The following is a 21,398-nucleotide window of genomic DNA, read 5'->3' as shown; positions in this document are numbered from 1 at the left end:
ATCTGAATTAAATCCACATTATTCTTGTTATAAACAGAAGGCCTAGAAGCCTTGAAAAAAACTCACTCCTTTGAGAAGCAGCCCCTCCCTCTAGAATTATGTTCGCGCTCGGAGCTTTGAATCAATTCCAAGCCGGGCTACACTGAGATCTAAAATGGAATGACTGCCAGATGCTGAACTCATCGCAAGAGCAAGACTCTTGCCAATTATTCTGTTTACACTACTCAGGGAATAACTATCCATTTGCAAGCGTGACTTTATCTGAAGTCAATGAAGCTTTTAGTGTTGACTGCTTCAGAGGAGCAACTTGGCCCCCCCTTCACATAAACAAAGGGATCGCGGAAAGAATTGGGTTATGGCCAGCAAGACAGGCACTGCTCGCTCCAAGAGGGAGTAGCCCTCCCTTTTTATATAAACATTAATTACTGGGAACCAAGCCATCTCGGTCTCGGACGGACTGTCTCAAGGTTAAAAAAACACATTCCTTGTACGTCATAACATATCTCTTCCCAGGCCAGAGCTTTTCTAACTTTAACTGAAGCAAACTTTTAAAACGTGTTAAAAAGTAAATTAATAATGACATATATTTTTCTGTAACTGAGTGACATGCTAGCATTTTTAAAATAATTCTGTACTGCTACTAGCTGCAAGGGAAAAAATAAACAGAACAAAACAATCATGGCATGGAAACACACCATATTTTACTTTTTTGAAAATAACATGTCGAACTTCTTAATTCTGCATTGCATAACCAATATTTTCATAAGTAAGTGTACAACCTTTTCTATTCTACCTATTAAGAGGGCCAGAATCATACTTTTTCAAAAGGCCATGTTTTCTAATTTTAGTGGGGACTGTTCTCTGCACATATCAATTGAAGCAGCCTGTCAAAGTACATAGGTCAGTCTTGAAACTAAATGCAAATTAAACTAATGTAGGGGACTCTTAGCAATGCATTAATTTACAAAGAGCCACTTACCTAATTGAGTGGGCTAACATTCACACGCTATTCTAAAGGGCAGCTTGCATTGGGAAAAATATTCTGTAGAAACATTCCTATTTAACTGTTCTATTACACTAATTAAAAGCACATTCTAAGATGGGTCTGATTCATATTTTCTTTCCAACCGTGAAAACATTGAAGCACTCTTTGTGCAAACCCTTATCTCAATTCGACTGGTCTATTTACAACTTTACCGACCTCTGAGCGAAACACATTAAATCAAGTATTCCAAAGCAAAACCCTTCACAAAAACACTCCTTTACTCTCCATGCAACATTTTACCATTCAATCTGCAAACTGAATACGCCCATTGGATAACATGGCAAATCGCACCCCCGCACAAAACATTCTTTTTTCACCACTTCCACAGCTCAGATCCTTTTCAAATTTGGCATCACAGTAGTCCAAGCTATTCCCTAAATCCTCACCAAAAAGCAACCAAATCCCTCCACTGGAATGGGTACGAATTTCCGCTCAAAAACACGCCCCCCCCCGCAAACACAAAAAAAAATAAAACGCCAGAATCCCTCAACACCTTGTTAAAACAAATACTGCCTTCTCAATAAAAGATATTAACTCTTTGGCAGCCTAAGCACAATCATTCCCCAATGACTGCAGTACATGGGAAAGTCATGAACTCATCTCTCCACGTTATCACATAACACATACGCACATCTTCAAAACATTTTCTCTAAGCACTTGAAAGAGATCCAGCTCTCTCCTGCCTAACGTAACGGCTAGGGACCTGATAACATGCTCTGCACAAGCCATAACTACATGGCGCTATTCACAAGCCATATTTACAAGAAACTCAACAAGTCACAAAAATGACACGCTATTCACAAGGCATATTTACAAGGAGCTATACTTAAGAACATTCAACAAACTACTCACAAGTCTTAATCACAAGTCGCTATTTACAAGCAACTACAAGCCATTCACAAGGCGTTACACACATGGATGTAACAAACTATTCACAAGTCTTAAGCACAAAGCACAATTCACAAATAAACCAACTAGTTACTCACAAGGCACTTTCGCAGTCCAGAAGGGACTTGTCTAGATACAAGGAAATGAACTCTTCAGATGTTGTTGGCTTTAATTCTACATACTCTAAAGGGTACAGGTGGTGGCGTTCTCTACCTACTGGGTCTTTCTGAGGTGGTCACTTTAGCTAGTTTTTCTGACAGAACGGGATAAATACCAGTTAACAACGGCATTTCTTGGCTTGTTTAGTTCTCTCTGCTTTATTGAATTCATTCTTTGTTCTCCTATGTCACTCTTTGCGCCATAACTCAATGGCATCTTTCTGAGAGGGTCTTGACTTTTTAACACATATCATGACCCGGTGTGTCTCTAGGCCGGATATTAACTGTCTATTCTAGTATACCTTTTCTGGTCCCTATCTGACATACAGTGGTATGTTGAAACCAACACAAATGGAAACACAATACACAAGAATAGACTGAAACATTCAACAATCATTCATACAAGACACATTATAACACTAAAACAGACACAGTCTAACCTGATACATGGAATAAAACATGTACTTGAAAAACAGTTTTGTGCACTGAAAATACAGTACAACCATACCGGTCCCAAAAAATTGAGACACGTCTTTACCGGGCCCACCTTTTACCGTGGGCACGTCTTTACTGGGCCCACCTTTTACCGTGGGCACGTCTTTACCGGGCCCACCTTTTACCGTGGGCCCGTCTTGAAACTAGATGCAATCCCTATAGTGGTACTCACCGGGAAAGCAGAACTTGAAACTTGAAGGCCTCGGAAACTTGACTTGACTACGCTTGCGCCTTGGAACAGGTGGACCTCTGGAGACCTCGGACCTTGCTCTCTCACGGGCTGGGCCTCTGGTTGAGATGATCCGCTTTCCACACCGCCTCACATGGATGCCAGGTCGCAGTCCGTCCTCCTCCGTGGGCCTGAGGGAGTGGCAGGAAGACCTGCTGGTGCGCTTTGAAGTCCGTCACGGCTGTAGAAGGGGGCAAAGACTAGACCCACAACTCCGGCGAGTGGGGAAAGGGATATGTCCCGGTAAGGGCGCCAAATTATGTGGTAAATAAAATATTACCCTGGCTGAATTTCTAGGCATTAACAATTAGCATGCATCAAGTGAGAAGCAGAGTCCGTGGTATCTGAGTTAAAATGGGCTTTATTCCAATAACTCGAGTCAAAGGGAGAATATGTTCCATCACCACAGAGGTTCAGGAAGAGTCTTCTAATCATTTAATAACAAAACATCATATATATACTTTTTACTCCTTGTACATAGGAGCAGGCGCAAGACAGAAAATGAGATAAGAACATGTGGGTGTACACTTGATGAGTCATAGGTGTGTGATAGGTAGGTGTCATAGGTGGGTGGTACACAGAGGAGGAGTTTGCATGACCAGCTCGAACTGTGCCCTAATTGTGCAACTTTGATCATGACGTGCAATTGACGTGTAACTGGGAGGAACCTAGCAGAGAGATCTCTTATGTCAAGGCGACCAGCACATCTAGTACAACTGATATCTAGAGTCAGGGGATGTATTATCTGAAGAAAAGGTTGTTTGTCACTAAAAGACAGAGAGGGCATATTTATTCGTTCATTGCATGAGCTTTCTATGGGTGCAAGCACTGTGATTTACTTCAATGGAGACAGAATGGCTAGGCCTATCTCCCTCGGACGGGTTCTGTTTACTTTTCCTCACCGGGCAGGCAGATAACTGTTAAGCAAAATATACTGTCTTGGCAACCCTTACTGGGCTTCTTGCGGCTGAGCTAGAAGTATGCGAGGTCAGAGGGACGTAACTGCAGCTTCAGTGTGTCAGGAGTCATGAAAACATTAATTCAGGGACTGGTGGTTCAATCTGAACCACAAAAAGGGTTCAGTACGATATTTATTAGAGGTGTACAATGCAAAATGCAAATACATGGGCCTTATGCTAACTTAACGTTTGGGAGACATGATGACTGGCATTTCTAATGCAGGACATGATTTCAGGGGCCTAGTGATTCAGGCCACTACGGGAAATATGCATGGGTGACATGCACATGACATGTAACATAGGGTGTATGTAGAGGACATATTTGGTCATATTTGGTCAGGCAAAATATAATTTTCCTCAAGCTCACTGATGGAGCTAGCTCGAGTTGCCAGACCAGCCACCTTGTTGGAATTTAGTTTGATAACCTTTCAAATTGATAGTTGAATCATAGAGAGGAAACAGAAGAAAATAATGCCAGGAGGTACAATTGTTTTTTCAAAATAACTCCAGATCCATTCCTGTATCTTCTCAGCTATCCATGCCTACAGTAGAAAACAAAACAATACAATGTGGCATGGCTAGATCTTGGTTGTCTGAGGAGGAGATGGTTAGGCCCTTGGTATATTGTGGCAAGAAAGGGCACCTTCTTGCTGGTTGTCCTGTTCGACCCAAGAAAAGCTCCTGAAACGCGAAGACTCCCACATAAGGTCAGGGAAAATGAGGAATATTTTTATCAATCTGTAACTCAAATCTATTAATATCGACTCCTGAATTTATCCTTCCTCATGCCACATTGTCTTTATTTGGACAAGCATGCAGAATATTGAAAAAAATATATATATAATTAAACTTACCTGTCCGTGAGCGGGTCCTGCGTCTTCTCTCCTCCTGCTCTCCTGCCTCCGGCAAGAAAAGGAGACAGAAGCAGGCAGCCAGGCTACCTCCCCTTAGCCAGTCACAACACTGCAAGCAGCGTTGTGATTGGTCGGGACGCGACCCAGCCAGGGTCTTATGGGGAGGCCATTTTCTCCATGCAGGCTGCAATGCAGAGTGCGCATGACTGGTTTGGGCGGCCCCAGGGGGCCGACCAAACAGTCTTTGCACACTCCCCTGCCCTTAGAGCTGCCCTGCCCGCCCGCCACCAAACATAAAATGGTAATAACTAAAAGTTATTACCATTTTATATTTTGCTTCTCATACTGCGAGAAAGCAGTGAGGCGACGCTCATCCGCCCTAGTGGAGGAGCCACCCCTGCATTTTATATACATCTTTTTTATATTTTTATATACTTGTTTTATGTGTTTTTAATGTGATATTTTAATGTATTTTTTGCGACTTTTATGGCCAATTGCGAGCCGAATAAAGTACTGAAAAAAAACCTGACAGGACTATACTTGAATAAATAAATTTTTCTTAGAAATGTTCTTTTAACTATATGAAATCTGCACAGAATGTCCTTTTAGGCTAAGCATGGAAGAAGGCAATCATGCAGCATCAGTATTAACGGGGACACATACTAGACACTAGATTGCTTTGGCAGGTACTGGTGTGCGTGTAAATCCCTTTTATAAGGTCTGCAAGTGAAGATTTCCTAGACATTCATTATTAGCTCTAAATGCAACAACAACATATAAACACCAAGTTGATGCGGCAGTGCCACAGATGCAAAACAAAATACAAAGCGGATAGAAGTAGATCAAATGATACTTTTATTTGTTTTTATAAAAAATGTTACATATTTAAAATAATTAACACATTAAAATAAATATGAATTATAATACATCTGAAACCTCAGTCTCAACCTCTACAATACACATTTTCACAGTAGACAATTTCAAAGTAATGTGCCTTTAAGCCGAATCATCTGGTTTTACAAGGTTTTGCTCATCTCTTTCACGCAGTAGCAGCTGTATTCTCTCTTTCAGTTTTTCAATTTCCTCTTCTTGCTGCACCACTTTCTTCTGAAGATTATTAATAACCTACGTAGGAAAAAAAATGTGCGTAAGTCCACTGTAAGCCGTCCTTTCAAATATTCTTCATAGAAATAAGGTTTATTCAAGTTGATTCTCACAAAGAATCACACAATAACGGTCATGCAAGCACACAATAACGGTCATGCTTTTCACAGGTACTGCAAAAGGACGTGAAATAAGTTTTCCTTTCAACTGCCATGTTTCCTGTGGATACATTTTCGTTCTACAGTTCCTTCCTCAGTCGTTAATCTCCGCTGTTGTTATGAATTGGAATAAAATATTTTTATCATTTGTGGTGAGTTCTTCTAGAATGGAAGGTGAAGGCCTTGTGTAATCATTTGAAGGGTTGACCACACTTTTGATGATACTGGCAGTCTTATATGGCCTACCTGGGTACATATGGTGCCACTAGCGGCATATTCTGGAATAGGATATAATTTAATGTCAAGTTTAACTGTTTGAGCTATTTCAGTCGATGAAAAAGCAAAAAGAACCCGGAATCGACATTGCTCTGTTCAGTAAAGAACATGTACTGATTAATGTTTGGTGCATTTGGAATCTTTTAGAAGAGTCCCAGAATTATTTGCAATGTGATTCGAGGTGAAAATCGAGAAAAAATAGATTATTAACCAGAATGATTCTGTAAGACCTAATGAACTAATCTACCTTTACCTTGACAGTCTAGATGAGTGAGTGGGGTGTGCAAGCAAAGGTGTAGATTGACCTGTAAGGGAATAGGAAGAGCACAGCATGCTAACAAAAACCTGTTCACAGAACAGAAAAGCTATCTATCAGTAATATGTATTTACTAAAGTCCTTTGGAACGCAGCTAGCTGGAACAAAGCAAGACATTCTACCAATGAACGTCTGAGGTGGATTTTAAGATTCGTAATAAACATAACTCAAACTGAGTTACATTCAGGATTTACTGACGATCATTTACATGAAGGTCGAAATGGGCAGATGGAGGCACAAAAGCAAATATATTTAAAGTTTGGCACTGACACCGCCTTTGACATGATTACTTGTAGCTGCCTGTTAAAGGCTTAAATAAACAAAAGAAGGTTTACACCTAAACATAGTGTGTGGGGACAGTTGTTTATTAAAGTCCGTTCAGAAACGATGTCTATGACCATCTTTTAATAGGATGCCCACCCAAATGAAAACAGGTTTATCTTCACTAGGCAACACAGAATCACTATGGTACATGCTAGGGCAGGTAATGGGTTAATATTTACATCAACATGTTCGGAGAGAGTGGTACCCCATTCCATGTTCGGTACAATACAGCACCAAATAATTCTTAAGTGGGACCCAGTATTCAGGGGCGTGATTACATCCTCAGGTGTAGTGTCTGGATGTAGTGAGTCAAAGTAAGATAAGGAAAGTTGCTGCACTGCTAAAATAGGTCTTCTCTGAGCTGCACCTCTAACACACTGCATCAAACTCACCAGAGCCCTGTTTTATTAAATGACTACTGTATTAAGCGGCGGGAACATGTCACTTCGGAGACTACAAAATCAATCAACCAAACTGTGCCTCAACTTAAAGAATTTATGCCACATCACTACGCCCCACATGGCTCCCAGTGGCCTTTAGACAAAAGTTGAAACTTCTCTGCATAGTCTTTAAGCAATGGTTGGAAATGGCCCAAAATACATGGGAGATTCTAGACGTAATGCAGATATGTAGCCTGCACACCACAGTGTTCAATCAACTTAATAATCCGTTTTTCAAATTTATACAATTTTAGTAATGGTGCTGTTCTTGGTTAAGCCTGGTTAGCCCATCCAGGCAATGCATTATACAACATGAATCAAACAAAAACTGTTTGAGCCCAAGAGCGCACTGTTCACAAAGCCTATAAGGTATGACAAGATAAAATGAAGTAAAAATGAAACTTATATTGTAATTGCACTATTAATTATTCACTGCATATCAATAATCAATGCAAAAAGGTCCTCAACAAATAGAAAACATCTAAAAAACAATGCAATTAAAATTCAGACGTTGTGTGGACTTCTTCAGACGATATATCTGTATTTATTTTATTTTCTTGCGAAGATTTTCATTTCATGTTACATCACAGAAATGGTTTATTCAAGCTTCCCAATGCATTTCGGTACTGAGCACCTTCGTCAGGGGAATGCTGTAAAAATATACATGATATGTGTATGAAACCTAGGCATTCTATAACAACATGGAGGAAAAATGGGATCACAATAAGGGAGAACAAACAAGGCACAAAATTGTTAAAAATTAAATTATTTTTAATCTACATATATATATAAAAAAAGCAATTCATATCATACAAATGTAACCAAAATCAGTAGTAGATTAATCTTGTTGATGTAAACTTAAGGTTCACTGCTCATCACAGTACTGAACAAGTGGAATTCCTTGATCTTCTAATAAAAAGTCAACACGATGGCCTAGAAGTTGATTTATATGTAAAGCCTACGGCACGCAACATGCTATTAAATTTTCAAAGCTTTCATCCGAAATGCCAGCGTGAAAGCATTCCCTTCTCTCAATTTTTGAGGGTCCGTAGGAACTGTACCAACCTAATTGACTATGATAGACAAGCATCAGTTATGAGAAAAAAGTTTCTAAATCGTGGCTATCCACATAGGCTCGTGAGAAATTCTTATAAAAGAGCGCGATTTTATGATCGCGATGCTTTACTAAGAGCAAAAGAACCAGTTAAGAAAGATCAACTTGTCTGCGTCACGAGGCATTCCACCTTGGATGAACGCGTAAGACAACTGATTAATGCCAATTGGCATATTCTGAATTGCAACCCAACATCTAAAGATAATTTGGCCAAGCCCCTGTTTGCACATAAAAGAAATAAGAATATCAAGGACTACATTGTCCACTCCAAATTTGGTAAGAAATCTACCGTATTTGGATCCAATCAGCGATCTTTAACTAATAACCTCCCAGTGCGTGGCACTGTTAAATGCTCAACATGTAAGTCATGTAGTAACATACTTGCAGGTGAACATTTTTCACATAATGGCTTTGAAACCAAAGCATGTGAACTATGGAATTGTAAAACAGCGAATGTTGTGTATTTTTTAAAGTGCCCTTGTGGGTTGGGCTACGTTGGAGAAACCTGTAGACCAATCCAGGTATGGCTTACAGAACACCGATCTGCAATCGGAACTAAAAAACTTGCAGCTCCCTTAGTAAAGCATTTTTTGGAGAATAATCATAAAGCAGAGGACTTTCATTGGCGCATCCTCGAAAGAATTAGGACACCAGAAAGTAAAGGTGGATGCGCTATTCGAAAAAAGAAAGAGGTCTACTGGATTTTTGTATTGAACACCTTCAAACAGGGTTTGAACGGTGAGATTCCGTGGGAAAATGCGATATTTTAATATGTATCATTGCGCATTATTATGTCATACCAAGCTTGTCCATATGGCTTAATAATGCTGTAATTGCTGAATTTCAGAGGTGCCACATTGATTTATATCCATGGTGTTTGATGTCGCAATACACCCTTGGATATTTTAATCAATGTCACTAAAGAATCAAAGATGTAAAAAATAAGGTACCTGGTGTCCATACTATAAAACATAATAATTTCAACATCTTCTGCTTTTGTGTAAAATATGGGTCGGATCAAGGTGGTATCGAACCCCTGGAAGACACCGAGTGTCTCGAGCACGGTTGCGCTATGCCGGTTCCCCTAGACTAATACAGAGCGGCTCTTTAGCCACTGCAAGTCTAAGGTTAAAAAATTGCTTAACCCGGCCCCTTTAACCAGCTAAATTTTGTCCGAGGAAGCGCAGCTGGATGTAATTAACCGGCTGAGAGCCCATATTTTGTTCTGCCCCTTTAAACCTAGAGTGCGGCATACCATGTGATCACTGAAAGGAATATATTTAATGCGATCGAGTTTGAGGCGGTTGTCGTCATTTTCAACCGCCAAGAGGACGCTGCCGGTTATCCGCCATCTAGGTTCGCAGAAGGTCCCATCTAGGTAAGTGCCATAAAATGCGAAGCTAGGATTAGATGTTCCTATTTTAAGGGAAGGAAAGGGTGCGAACGAAGCACAATGAGCGGTTCTGATTTTTCGCTTGCCTGTCTTTTGCTATACAGACTCGACTGCCTAGAACCTGCCTAGCAGCGATCAGCTTTGACAGAGGATTTTTAATTTTGCTCCACATCTCTGCCAGTTTCCGATGGAGCTATTGAAGTCTTTGTATTTCTAACCTGAAAAACCATCGTTCGCGGTTAGTAAACATTATTTGGTTATCATGTATCAGACCCTTAGGATAGATTTACAAAAGTGAACTTTATGAGTCTATGTCATTATCCTTAGGTACCCGATCTGAAGGATACCACAACTCCATTGAATAGAGCGTTAATTGGCCGCCTTTGATGAAAGCATAAGGATTACCAATATATTAATGTGAATATTAGTGGAAAGGTAAATTGAATAGATATCCCTTCGATACTAATACTGACAACCGATTGCATAGGACATAATTTATAAATATATTCGTTGCTTATCTGCCCCCCAGATAGAATACGAACAGGAGACATTAACATGAGGAAGAACTAATCCATAGTTGTCGCGGATTTGATCGTGTTGAATATGAATTTGGGCACAAATGGTTGTTTAAGTTTTTAATTGGTGAGTGTTATATAACAGGCCCCTTTATCCAACCTTTTTGTAAAGAATTAAAACAAAATCGTGAATTTCACTGTTTTACCCTCATAAAACGCAATAATCATGACTTTGCCTACTTCGTTCATTAGGTGCAGACTGAAACAGTTGTATCAAGACAGTACAATTGTGCTCTGTAAAGTTAAACCGTCAACATATCATTGATTGGTCATGAAAAGCAGCGCCTGCTAATTTTTAGAGTAAGTATTCGTTAGGAATAAGAATCTCATCATTTTATTTCGAAAGGGTAGGATATAATAACTCTATCCCCACATGTAATTTAAAATAATGAAGAACTCCTTTAAAGATACTATTCCGTTGAATGACAACTTTATTACCATATGGAAATCAAAAGAATGAGGAATTTCCTTAGAAATATTAATCTCTTGAACACGTTAGGCAGTAACTACAGAGTTGCCTTACCGTGTTGAAATTCAAGTGTAGGTCCTCAGTACTTGCCTATACACTACTTATCATCAAGACTATGGAATTAAAAATCGATAGAAAGTAACAAATGCAAATGCTCATTAATTTGATTTTGACTTTATTCTGAGTGCATATTGTGAATATTGTATAGGATGATTGTTAGATCATAAAGGGAAAAGGGAAACATTGTAAAGAAAGGAGAACAAATGTTTAGACAATAAGGCAGATGATTAATTTTGTAATTAATTATGTTAGTGTTTTGTAAATAGTAAATTAATAGTCATAATTTTTATGTTTTTTCACAGAAATATTCGTGGCTCCTGAAGAAGGCATTTTGTTTGACACCGAAACGCGCGTAGACACCTATTAATGCCACTAGTTGATTTTAGATTGATTGTTTAAAACTGTTTATGAATTTTTATATGATCAATTATGTACTACTGATTTTGGTTACATTTGTATGATATGAATTGCTTTTTTTATATATATGTGTAGATTAAAAATAATTTAATTTTTAACAATTTTGTGCCTTGTTTGTTCTCCCTTATTGTGATCCCATTTTTCCTCCATGTTGTTATAGAATGCCTAGGTTTCATACACATATTTTGTTTTCCCTGTCCTAGGAATTGTATTTACCTTCACAGGGGGTCCTTGTTATTTACATATTGTAAAAATATACATGAATGAATATGCTACTTACCAGTATGCATCTGTTCTTGGCATGTAGGGCTGCTAACATTCATATCTATGCATAGATCGCCGCCTAGTGTTGGGTCCGGATGATTGCACATTGTTGTCCTGGAAGAGTCTTCGAAGTATCACGAGATAGGTGGCTCCTCCCCTGGACTACAGTGCGCATGGGCATCGACTCCATCCCCAGATTGTTTTTAGCCATTGTGGCAGAGATGGAGTGAAATAGTGTAAAGGATGTCCATGCTAATGATGAATGTAAGAGTGTGTCTGCAGCCGCTACGGGCACCGGGGAGGAGGGTGGGCGATATGAATGTTAGCAGCCCTACATGCCAAGAACAGATGCATACTGGTAAGTAGCATATTCAGTTCGAGGCATGTGGGCTGCTAAATTCATATCTATGCATAGAATACATAGCAGTCCCTCCATTAAGGGCGGTTGCCCGTGCCAGCTGCAGAAGTCTGAAAGAGTGTCTTGAGAACAGCCTGTCCTACAGCTGCTTGCTGCTTGGAATGCACATCTACACAGTAATGCTTGGTAAATGTGTGTGGTGTAGACCATGTGGCTGCTCTACAAATGTCTTCCAAGGGAATGTTCCCCAGGAAAGCCATGGAGGCCCCCAATTTGCGTGTGGAGTGCGCCCTTGGGGGTATTGTTAAAGTGCGTTTAGCCTTTTGATAACAGATTTGAATGCATTTAACAATCCATCTGGCTATTCCTGCTTTGGAAATGGGGTTGCCTTTGTGCTGTGCTGAGAAGGCAACAAAAAGTTGTTGTGTCTTTCTAAAGGGTTGTGTTCTGTCAATGTAGTACATTAGCGCCCTTCTAACGTCTAATGTATGAAGCATTCTTTCTGCTACCGTTTGTGGGTTTTGGAAAAATGCTGGCAGGTCAATAGTCTGGTTGATATGAAACTGTGACACCACCTTAGGAAGGAATTTGGGGTTAGTGCGGAGCACCACCCTGTTAGAATGTATTTGGATGAATGGCTCTTGGATTGTGAGCGCTTGCAGCTCACTAACACGTCTGAGCGACGTGATAGCAATGAGAAAAGCCACTTTCCACGTTAGAAACTGAATTTCGCAGGAGTGCAGTGGCTCGAAAGGTGGGCCCATCAGCCTAGTGAGGACCACATTGAGGTTCCACACCGGAGCTGGTGGTGTTCTTGGAGGAATGACTCGCGTCAGTCCCTCTAGGAAGGCTTTAATGGCAGGCACCCTGAAAACAGAGAGATGCTGCCTATTCTGTAGATAAGCCGCTATGGCGGATAAATGTATCCGAATAGAAGCGTACGCTATATTGCATTTGTAAAGGTGTAACAAATAGCAGATGATGTTAGGAATGGTTGCATCTAGCGGGTTGATATTGTTGTCCGTACAGTAAATGACAAACCGCTTGCATTTTGCAGCATAGCAAGCTCTGGTAGTGGGCTTTCTTGCCTCCCGGATGATGTCCATGCATTCAGGAGGCAGGTTGAGGTAGCCAAATTCTAAGACTTCAGGAGCCAGATCGCCAGATTGAGCTGTTGCGGATCTGGATGCTGAATGTCGCCATGGTTCTGCGTCAAGAGCCTGGATGTGAGATGCAGTCTTTGATGCGGTACCACGGAAAGTTCTAGAAACGTGGTGTACCATGGTTGGCGTGCCCATGTTGGAGCAACCAGGATGAGAGTCATCGAGTGTTGCTTTAGCTTTCTTGCCACCAGCGGAATAAGAGGCGCTGGGGGAAAAGCGTACGCAAATTTGCCTGACCAGTTCATCCATATCGCATTCCCCTGCGATTCTGGGTGAGGGAACCTGGCAGCAAAGCTTTGGCATTTTGCGTTTTCCCTTGTGGCAAACAGGTCTATCTCCGGATGACCCAACTGCTGGAAGTACGGGTGGAGTACTGATGGATGTATCTCCCACTCGTGCATTTGATGGCTGTACCTGCTGAGCAGATCCGCCATCTGATTGTCCTTGCCTCGGAGGTGTTCCGCCATGAGGAAAATGTTCCTCTGAATGGCCCACTTCCACATGCTCTGAGCCAGGTGAGACAGCTGTGGTGAGTGAGTACCTCCCTGCTTTTGTATGTAGTACATGGCAGTCATGTTGTCCGTCCGGATCAACACGACCTTGTTGCACAAATGTACTTTGAAGGACTTCATCGCCATGAAGATTGCCATCAATTCCAGGTAGTTGATGTGCAACTTCTGTTGCTGGGTGGACCACAGTCCCTGCACAGTGTAGTGGAGCACATGAGCTCCCCACCCTTGGAGAGATGCGTCCGTTGTCAGGATAATCTGTGGCACTGGCTCTTGGAACGGTCGTCCCTTGCAAAGGTTGTGTGGATTCCACCAATGCAGAGAGTTGTATGCCCGACCGGTCACCAACACTAGGTCTGTCAGTTGTCCCCGAGCCTGTGTCCACTGATTTGCCAAGCACTCCTGGAGCGGGCGCATGTGCAACCTCGCGTGCGGGACTATGAAAATGCAGGAGGCCATCATGCCTATCAACTGCATGAACACTCTCGCTGGTAGGGAGTGTTGCGGTCTGAACCTTTGGATCAGCGACTGAATGTTGTCGATCCTGACCGTGCTTGGCTGAGCCATAGCAGTCACGGTGTTTATTGTCGCGCCCAGATACTGCCGCACATGGGCTGGTTGAAGGTGCGACTTTGGGTAGTTTAGGGAGAACCCCAGACTGTGAAGGAGGTGAATAGTGTGGGACATGTCCGCGGCGCACTGTTGTTCCGACTTTGCTTGAACAAGCCAGTCGTCTAGGTACGGGTAGACATGTATGTTTTGTCTTCTGAGGTGCGCCGCCACTGTCGCCAGACACTTTGTAAACACTCTGGGGGCAGTAGTCACCCCGAAGGGTAGAACTTTGAATTGATAGTGCCTGTTTTGAATGGTGAACCTGACGTATTTCCTATGGGATGGGTGGAGTGGGATGTGGAAGTAAGCATCCTTGAGGTCCAAGGTTGCTAGGAAGTCCCCTTGATTTAGCAGGGGAAGAATTTGTTGTAGTGTCAGCATGTGGAAGTGTTCTGACAGTATGTACATGTTGAGGGGGCGTAGATCCAGAATAGGTCTGAGGGATCCGTCCTTTTTTGGGATGAGGAAGTACAGGGAATAGACTCCTGTGCCTTCCTCTGCCACTGGTACGAGCTCGATTGCGCCTTTTTGCAGCATCACCAAGACTTCCTGCTGCAATAAGTGCAAGTGCTCTGCCGACATAGGACGGTGTCTTGGGGGAATGTTGGGGGGAGTGGATGTTAACTCCAAACAATAACCGTACTGGATAAGTTTTCTCACCCACCTGTCTGTGGTGATGGACGTCCAGACTGGCAGGAACTGCTGGAGTCTCCACCCGACAGGTGTTGGGTGGTCGGGGGGCAGTGACAGAGAGTCACTGTTTATTGGCGGCAGAGGAACGGGTGTTGTTGTTCCCTCTGCCTCTGCCCTTGGTACTGTTACCTCTGTAACCCCCTCTACCCTGCTTGGGTACGAGGATTGTGCACCACCCTTCGTGTATTGTGATTGTTGACCCAAGTGTCCTCTGGTAACACCACGCGCTCCTGAGCGACGAAAAGTGCTTCCCCTGAACTGTTGTGACTGAAGCGCCCCCATGGACTTAGCAGTCTCGTTGTCCTTTTTTATTTTTTCAAGGGTGGTGTCTACATCTGGACCAAACAGTCTGTCAGGATTGACGGGCTGGTTGAGGATTGTAGTCTGGATGTCAGGCTTAAATCCAGATATGCGAAGCCAAGCCTCAACATGACGCTAGTGTTAATCCCCCTAGCCGCTTTATCTGCCACATCAAGTGCACACTTTATTGCAGCGTTTGAGATAAGCTTTCCCTCTTGTATGAGCATTTCGGCTGCTTTCTTAAACTCATCAGGTAGGTGTTGAAGGAGCTGTTCTAGGGTGTCGTAATGCGCCCTATCGTATCGTGCCAATAGTGCCTGTGTGTTTGCAATACGCCATACATTGGCAGCCTGCGCCGCCACCCTTTTGCCGGATGCCTCAAGCACTTTCGACTCCTTGTCTGGGGGAGGAGCTTCACCCGTTGTTTGGGAGTTTGCCCTCTTGCGGGCATTGGCGACCACCAACGAGTCTAGAGGCAACTGTCCTCGAATATATGCAGGATCTGCAGGTGCTGGCCTGTATTTTTTCTCGATACGTGGGTTTACCACTCTCGCCCTGGTAGGTTCCTTAAAGATCTCTGGGGCATGTTTAAGGACACCTTTGAGCATAGGAAGTATTTTAACTGTTCTTTCTGAGACAGAGAAAGTGTCAAACAAAAAGTCTTCCTCCACCGGGTCAGCATGCATGTCCACATTATGATTTGCTGCTGCCCGTTCGATTAAAGCATTAAATGCTGCAGAATCCTCTGTTGGAGATGTACGTGCCCCAAAACCCTGTGGATCTTGTACCACCTGATGTCCACCTTGGTCCCCAGTGTCGTCATATGAGTCCTGCTGAACATCAGGGTCATTGTCAACTGGGAAATTGTATTGGTCATCTTGTTCATCATCCTCTCCTCCTGATTGGTTTGGGGAAGGTGTTGGACTCTTTCTTGGTGGTGGCAGAATAGGCTCAATAAGGGAAGGAATGTCCTGTGCTGGCCTCTTCTTCTTCAGTGGAATAACATAGGATTCCAGTGGTTGGGAAGTGATTTTCCTCTTATAAAGGGTCAATTTCCCTGTTTGGGCATCGATGTAATGCTCAGATTGGTCTTCTGAGGCTTGATATTGATCCGAGCGTCTCTTTTGCGTTGACGGATCCGACGTTTTTGGCACCGATGTTGTTGCAAATGCTTTTGGGGCCACCTTCGGTGGCAGAGTGTAAAGAAGCTTGCTCGAGGACTTCGGAGGTGTGTCCACCGATTTTGGAGCCGATGGCGTGGAAGCCGTGGACGACAAAGTCTTCTCCCGAATACGTTTCGGGGAGTCGGTGACCTGCTTTGTGAAGGAGGTAGAGGGTTTTGTAACAGACGGCCGATGTTCGGTGGCGTCGGAGTCCCTTGGTGTCGACGGTATGTGCGTCGACGAATCTTCGGCTGCAATGTGTCGCGGCTCCGTTGAAGGCTTTGGCGCCGACTCCGTTGCTGCAGATCCGGCATCCGTGTGCCGATGTGTTGTGCCAGCGGCCTTCGGGTCGTGGCTTTTAGTCGACTTTGGTTCGACTGGGCGTTTACTTGACGGCGCCGTAGGAGCGTCCGAAGGCGTGTCAACAGTTTTAGATGTCCGCGCCGGAGCAACCGTGGTCGACGCCTGATGGACGGCCTTCTTGGAGGAGGGTTCCTTGAGCACCTTCTGCGGCGCTGTCGACTCGACAGCCTTCTTCGACATTTGTGGGCCAGAGGGCGACGGAGTCGATGAAGGAGCAGGCTTCGATTTTGTTTGTATGACGTCGGCCATTTTAGGTGTTCTCGAATCCGTAGGTTTCGGTTTCGATTTCGGCTGGACGTCGGCCATCTTGGGAGCCGTAGAATCCGAAGGTTTCGGTTTCGATACGTGCAATGGCGGCTCCGCTTGAGTGTCCGTGGCCGGGCCAGAAGGCGGGGCTGGGGATAGCGGTGCAGGGTCGTGGGTAAGGCCGAGTGGCGAACCCGTGACCTGAGCCTGAATAATGTAGACTTCGGGGCATAGCTCTTCCTCTGAGCTATCTTCCGCGGCCCCATAAACGTCTTCGTCGTCCCCTACCTCCTCGACGTATTCAAGGTCTTGGGCCTGTCCTTCGACGTATTCCTCTGGATCGGCCTGGACCTCCGTCGACGGTGGCGAGATCTGGAGATGGTGGCTATCGCCTTCTTCCTCGGGGTCGTCGAATATGTTGTTGGGTGCCGGTGTCGCTCGCTGGGCCTCCAGGTGCGCCGCGCGCCGATGCTTGAGCGTCTTCTTGGACCTGAATTTTGAGCAGGCCATGCAGGTTTCTTCGTTGTGGTCCGGTGATAGGCATTTATTACAGACCGGATGCACATCGATATGTGGATATTTGGATCCACAGAGGGGGCAGAACTTGAACGGGCTCCGCTCCATGTTAAGTTCGTCGGGGTCTTGCTGCGACGAGAGGGCCTCGATGTCCGAGGAGTTACTTGACTCCGTAGATTTCCGGCTCAAAGAGTCGGACGACGCTCGAGACCGTACGCAAACAATACCGACGCAGGTAACGAAGGCCTTTTGGCCTTAATATCAAAGTTTCTCGGTTCCGACACGGAGACGTCGAAACCACATCCGAACCCAATGGCGGAAAAAAACAATCTGGGGATGGAGTCGATGCCCATGCGCACTGTAGTCCAGGGGAGGAGCCACCTATCTCGTGATACTTCGAAGACTCTTCCAGGACAACAATGTGCAATCATCCGGACCCAACACTAGGCGGCGATCTATGCATAGATATGAATTTAGCAGCCCACATGCCTCGAACCATGTATTTTCTTAATGTTTTGACTTTGTGCATTTATGCAAGATATAAATCTTTCAAGTACAAGGCGTGTAACAGCCCAAGGCCACTAGTCAATGTGTAAGAAAGGTAGAGGTGCATTCTACCATGCAAGACACAATCGTGAAAAAGATCGTGCGAAAAATTATATAAGTACAGTGTTAAAAATACAGTGATGAAAGTAGTGTTCAAAACACGCAAAGAGATGTGGCATGCCATTACCAGAAAAACCCAAAGCGAGTCACTTTCCAATCACTAGTTGATACACACGCTATCCTAGCTCACCTCCGCAAGTATAATGTAATGGAGAACGAATGTAATGCCAAGGTCCACTGTGGTTGCCACTTAAAACGGAAACACTAATGTGGGGAAAACATAACATAATGATACTCAACGTTATTCAAAATATGCCATTCAAAACTTCTGACTCAAAAAACTATTCAAACCCCTGCTCAACACATGCCGCATACCTCTTCGTTCGTGTGGTGGCATCTACCAAACAAATTACCAATGTCTTGCTCCCAATGTACGCTGCAACAAGATATACAAAACACTCGGTCAGCTACTGACGCCATCACGAGTACTGTACTACAATTGAAGCGCCTGTTTAAACGCTTACCGCTATCCAAAGAAGTGAGACCCGCTTCAATCCACTCTGCTTGGAATCACCAAGCTGTTTTCCTCGAGCCCGTCAATCTAAGGATGGCGTGTGACGTCAGCTTATGCGTGCGACGTTCACCTCAGGTCAATTAACATAGAAAAAGGACTATACAAAAAGTATACATGCCTGCCCTTGAAGCAGAACCTAATAGTCCCGTCAATAAACAATGTTAAGCAGAAATGCGAGTGGGACATGTGTTGATTATAAAGAACTCGAAAAGACAAACCAAGATCTAAAACGAGATTATGTGAATGTGTGACCATTAAGTGTCAAAAATATGCTCATGAGCGTTCCCAAAATTATACATCATAAATATAACATGATATAACATTGATTACATAATCATAAAAAGCATGTGAATTCGATTTTATCATTCGGACCACAAGGTTGCATCGTGTTTAGCAAACAAATCCAAAAAGTTTCTCTTTGAGCCAGATATCTGGCAGCATCAACATGTGGTAAGCCAGACACCTGTTCCAATATGGTAAAACGAAGCTGAGGTATAGTATGTTTATTTTCCCCCCAGTGAACTGCCAGATTGGATTTAGCATTGGCTGTGTGGATCATGCTTTTATGTTCTGTGAGGCAAATTTTTATTTTCCTAGTTGTGCGCCCAACATATACCAGTCCACACGGGCATTTAATGGCATACACCACCATACTTGTATTGCAATCAGATGTGTGTCGTAACACAATTTGTTTACCAGTATGAGGATGTGTAAATTTGTTACCCGCGATCACATAGCCACAGTGACCGCAGTTATGGCATTTACGCATGCCCAACCATGTGGTGTTCTGGTGTGTTTTAGCTCTAGACTTTAAGAGTTCCTTAAGATTTTTTGATCTGCACAAGTCAAAAAAGGGATAACCCCTAAACACTTCCTTAAAGTCGTCTTCCTGCTCAATGATCTCCCATCTTTTTACAATACTCAGTTTTATGTCTCTAGCAGGTGTAGAATATTTCAATACGCACACCTCTCTGTGTGCTGCTGGTTTATCAGATTTTTTAGTAATGGTGCTCTGTCTAGGTTGAGAGCTTTTTGTTTTGCTGCCTCTGCTACCTCATGAGGGTAACCTCGCTTCAAATACTGACTTGATATGTTCTCAATGCCATTTCTTCCTTGGGCCTCATCTGAACAAATCCCCCTGATTCTAGTAAATTGCGAAAATGGCAGGTGATTTTTTAGAGTAGCTGCGTGAAAGCTGCAATAGTGTAGTGCATTATTCCTGTCAATAGGTTTTCTATAAACTTTTGTTGTCAATCTGTTACCTGTCTTTTCAATGCAAATATCTAAAAAGTTTATAGAAGTGCTGCTGATCAAATGAGTGAACTTGATCGGATTGTGCAGTGGGACAACGGCCCACTGAACGGCCAACTTACATTTTCAGTGTCATGAAATAGTTCACTTTCCAGAAGGTGGGCTGCTGATGGTCTCTGGGAAGATGCTGTGCTTGTCAACAATTTGACATACTTGCTTTGAACCGGCCACTTCTCGTTAAAAGCAGCAGGGACCTGGCCGTTTCTCAAGGCGGTCAGCACCTCGTTCCGTTCCATCTCTGTGCCGAAAGGCTGAAATAGCTCCAGCAGAACTATGCCCACGCTGTACATGTCCGACTGCAAGAGAAAAATACAGGAAATGAAGTCGAAAAGTAACGCGTGCGCTTTGTACACACTGCGGAAACAGGGACTGTCTCGTGGTTGGTGCAGTCCGCGCTCTGCCGGCGCACAAAGTGTTGGAGTTTCTGTTTCACGCCTTCACTCTTCAGTGCATTCATTCACTAAACTCTTTGGGGCAGATTTACAAGCCCCTTGCTCCACTTTTGCGTCACTTTTCCCATGTTAAAAGTGACGCAAAAGTGGCACAAGGGGCTTGTAAATCTGCCCCTTACTCTCCAAGTGAGAGCATGGTTTTGTGGCAGCGAAGCTCGGAAACACTGTCCTCAGTGCGTGCACAACTCGCACATTTTACAAGTATAATGCACGGGCTGAAGATGCAAAAAAGAAATGCTGACAACTTCTGTGCTGCGCAGTTCAGAAAACGGCATCACGATAAACCCCAGATATATCAGTTCTAGAGACCTGAATGTGGTGTCACACAATACATTCATTTACCACAAAGCAATGTACACTGAGCAATTTGCGTAAAAATTCATTCACCAGCGAGCGTGCAGACTGAGCTTTATACTTGCAGTTACTGCGCCACTTAATTAAATCAATGCTCAAAATGTCAAGACATGCCATTGACAATGTATTTAATCCCCTCGGTCAACTGAGCACACACTATGCAGACGTGTGAAGAATCGGTCACTGGTTCCTAGATGGGAAGGGTTAAGACTCGGCATTTTACCCTTTGGAGGATAATGAAATCAATACCACTAAATTATTATTACTAATTTGTATTAGTATAGTGTACAATTTGCCATTGGAATAGCACTGAAGTGTCTTTCGGTGGTGTTAGTGGGACTTCCCAAGGTTCTCCCTCTCCGCTACACTGGGGGTCCCCAACCTTGTGGAGGAGGCAATTCAGGCGCCACAGCAGCTCGAAGAGCACACCGTGGGCTGGAAAGGGATGTTGGGTCACGTACGGTACTTGTGGAAGGGTAGGGCATGCTTATGGAGGAAGGACAAGGGAGTGGAGTTCAACTTGAGGGCAAGCCAGGAATCACATCGGAAGCAGCTGGGCCCACCACCTAAAACATCATGTCAAACATGAGACTAAACCTCGGCACTCTAGTCAGTTCAATATTAATTCATGGATAGTTCT

The 21,398-nt window shown here is 43.5% G+C and overlaps 1 protein-coding gene across 2 annotated transcripts in view; it reads right to left on the bottom strand.

The window, feature by feature from the left end:
* Positions 1-5,462: 5,462 nt before the first annotated feature.
* EIF2AK1 (eukaryotic translation initiation factor 2 alpha kinase 1) overlaps positions 5,463-21,398 on the bottom strand; it is a 270,439-nt gene continuing 254,503 nt past the window's right edge. For both annotated transcript variants that reach the window (XR_013602088.1, XM_078665149.1), the window contains 2 exons: positions 20,015-20,248; positions 5,463-5,753 (listed from right to left, as the gene is read on the bottom strand). Coding sequence is in view for 1 of the 2 variants with exons in the window: in XM_078665149.1 (XP_078521275.1) it covers positions 5,625-5,753; positions 20,015-20,248 (363 nt within the window). In the remaining variant the exon portion in view is untranslated. The remainder of the gene's footprint in view (positions 5,754-20,014; positions 20,249-21,398) is intronic.

Source organism: Lissotriton helveticus, chromosome 10, assembly GCF_964261635.1.
Source record: "Lissotriton helveticus chromosome 10, aLisHel1.1, whole genome shotgun sequence".
NCBI lineage: Eukaryota > Metazoa > Chordata > Amphibia > Caudata > Salamandridae > Lissotriton > Lissotriton helveticus.
The sequence above is the reverse complement of the archived record's forward strand: the minus strand, read 5'-3'. Positions and strand labels throughout refer to the sequence as shown.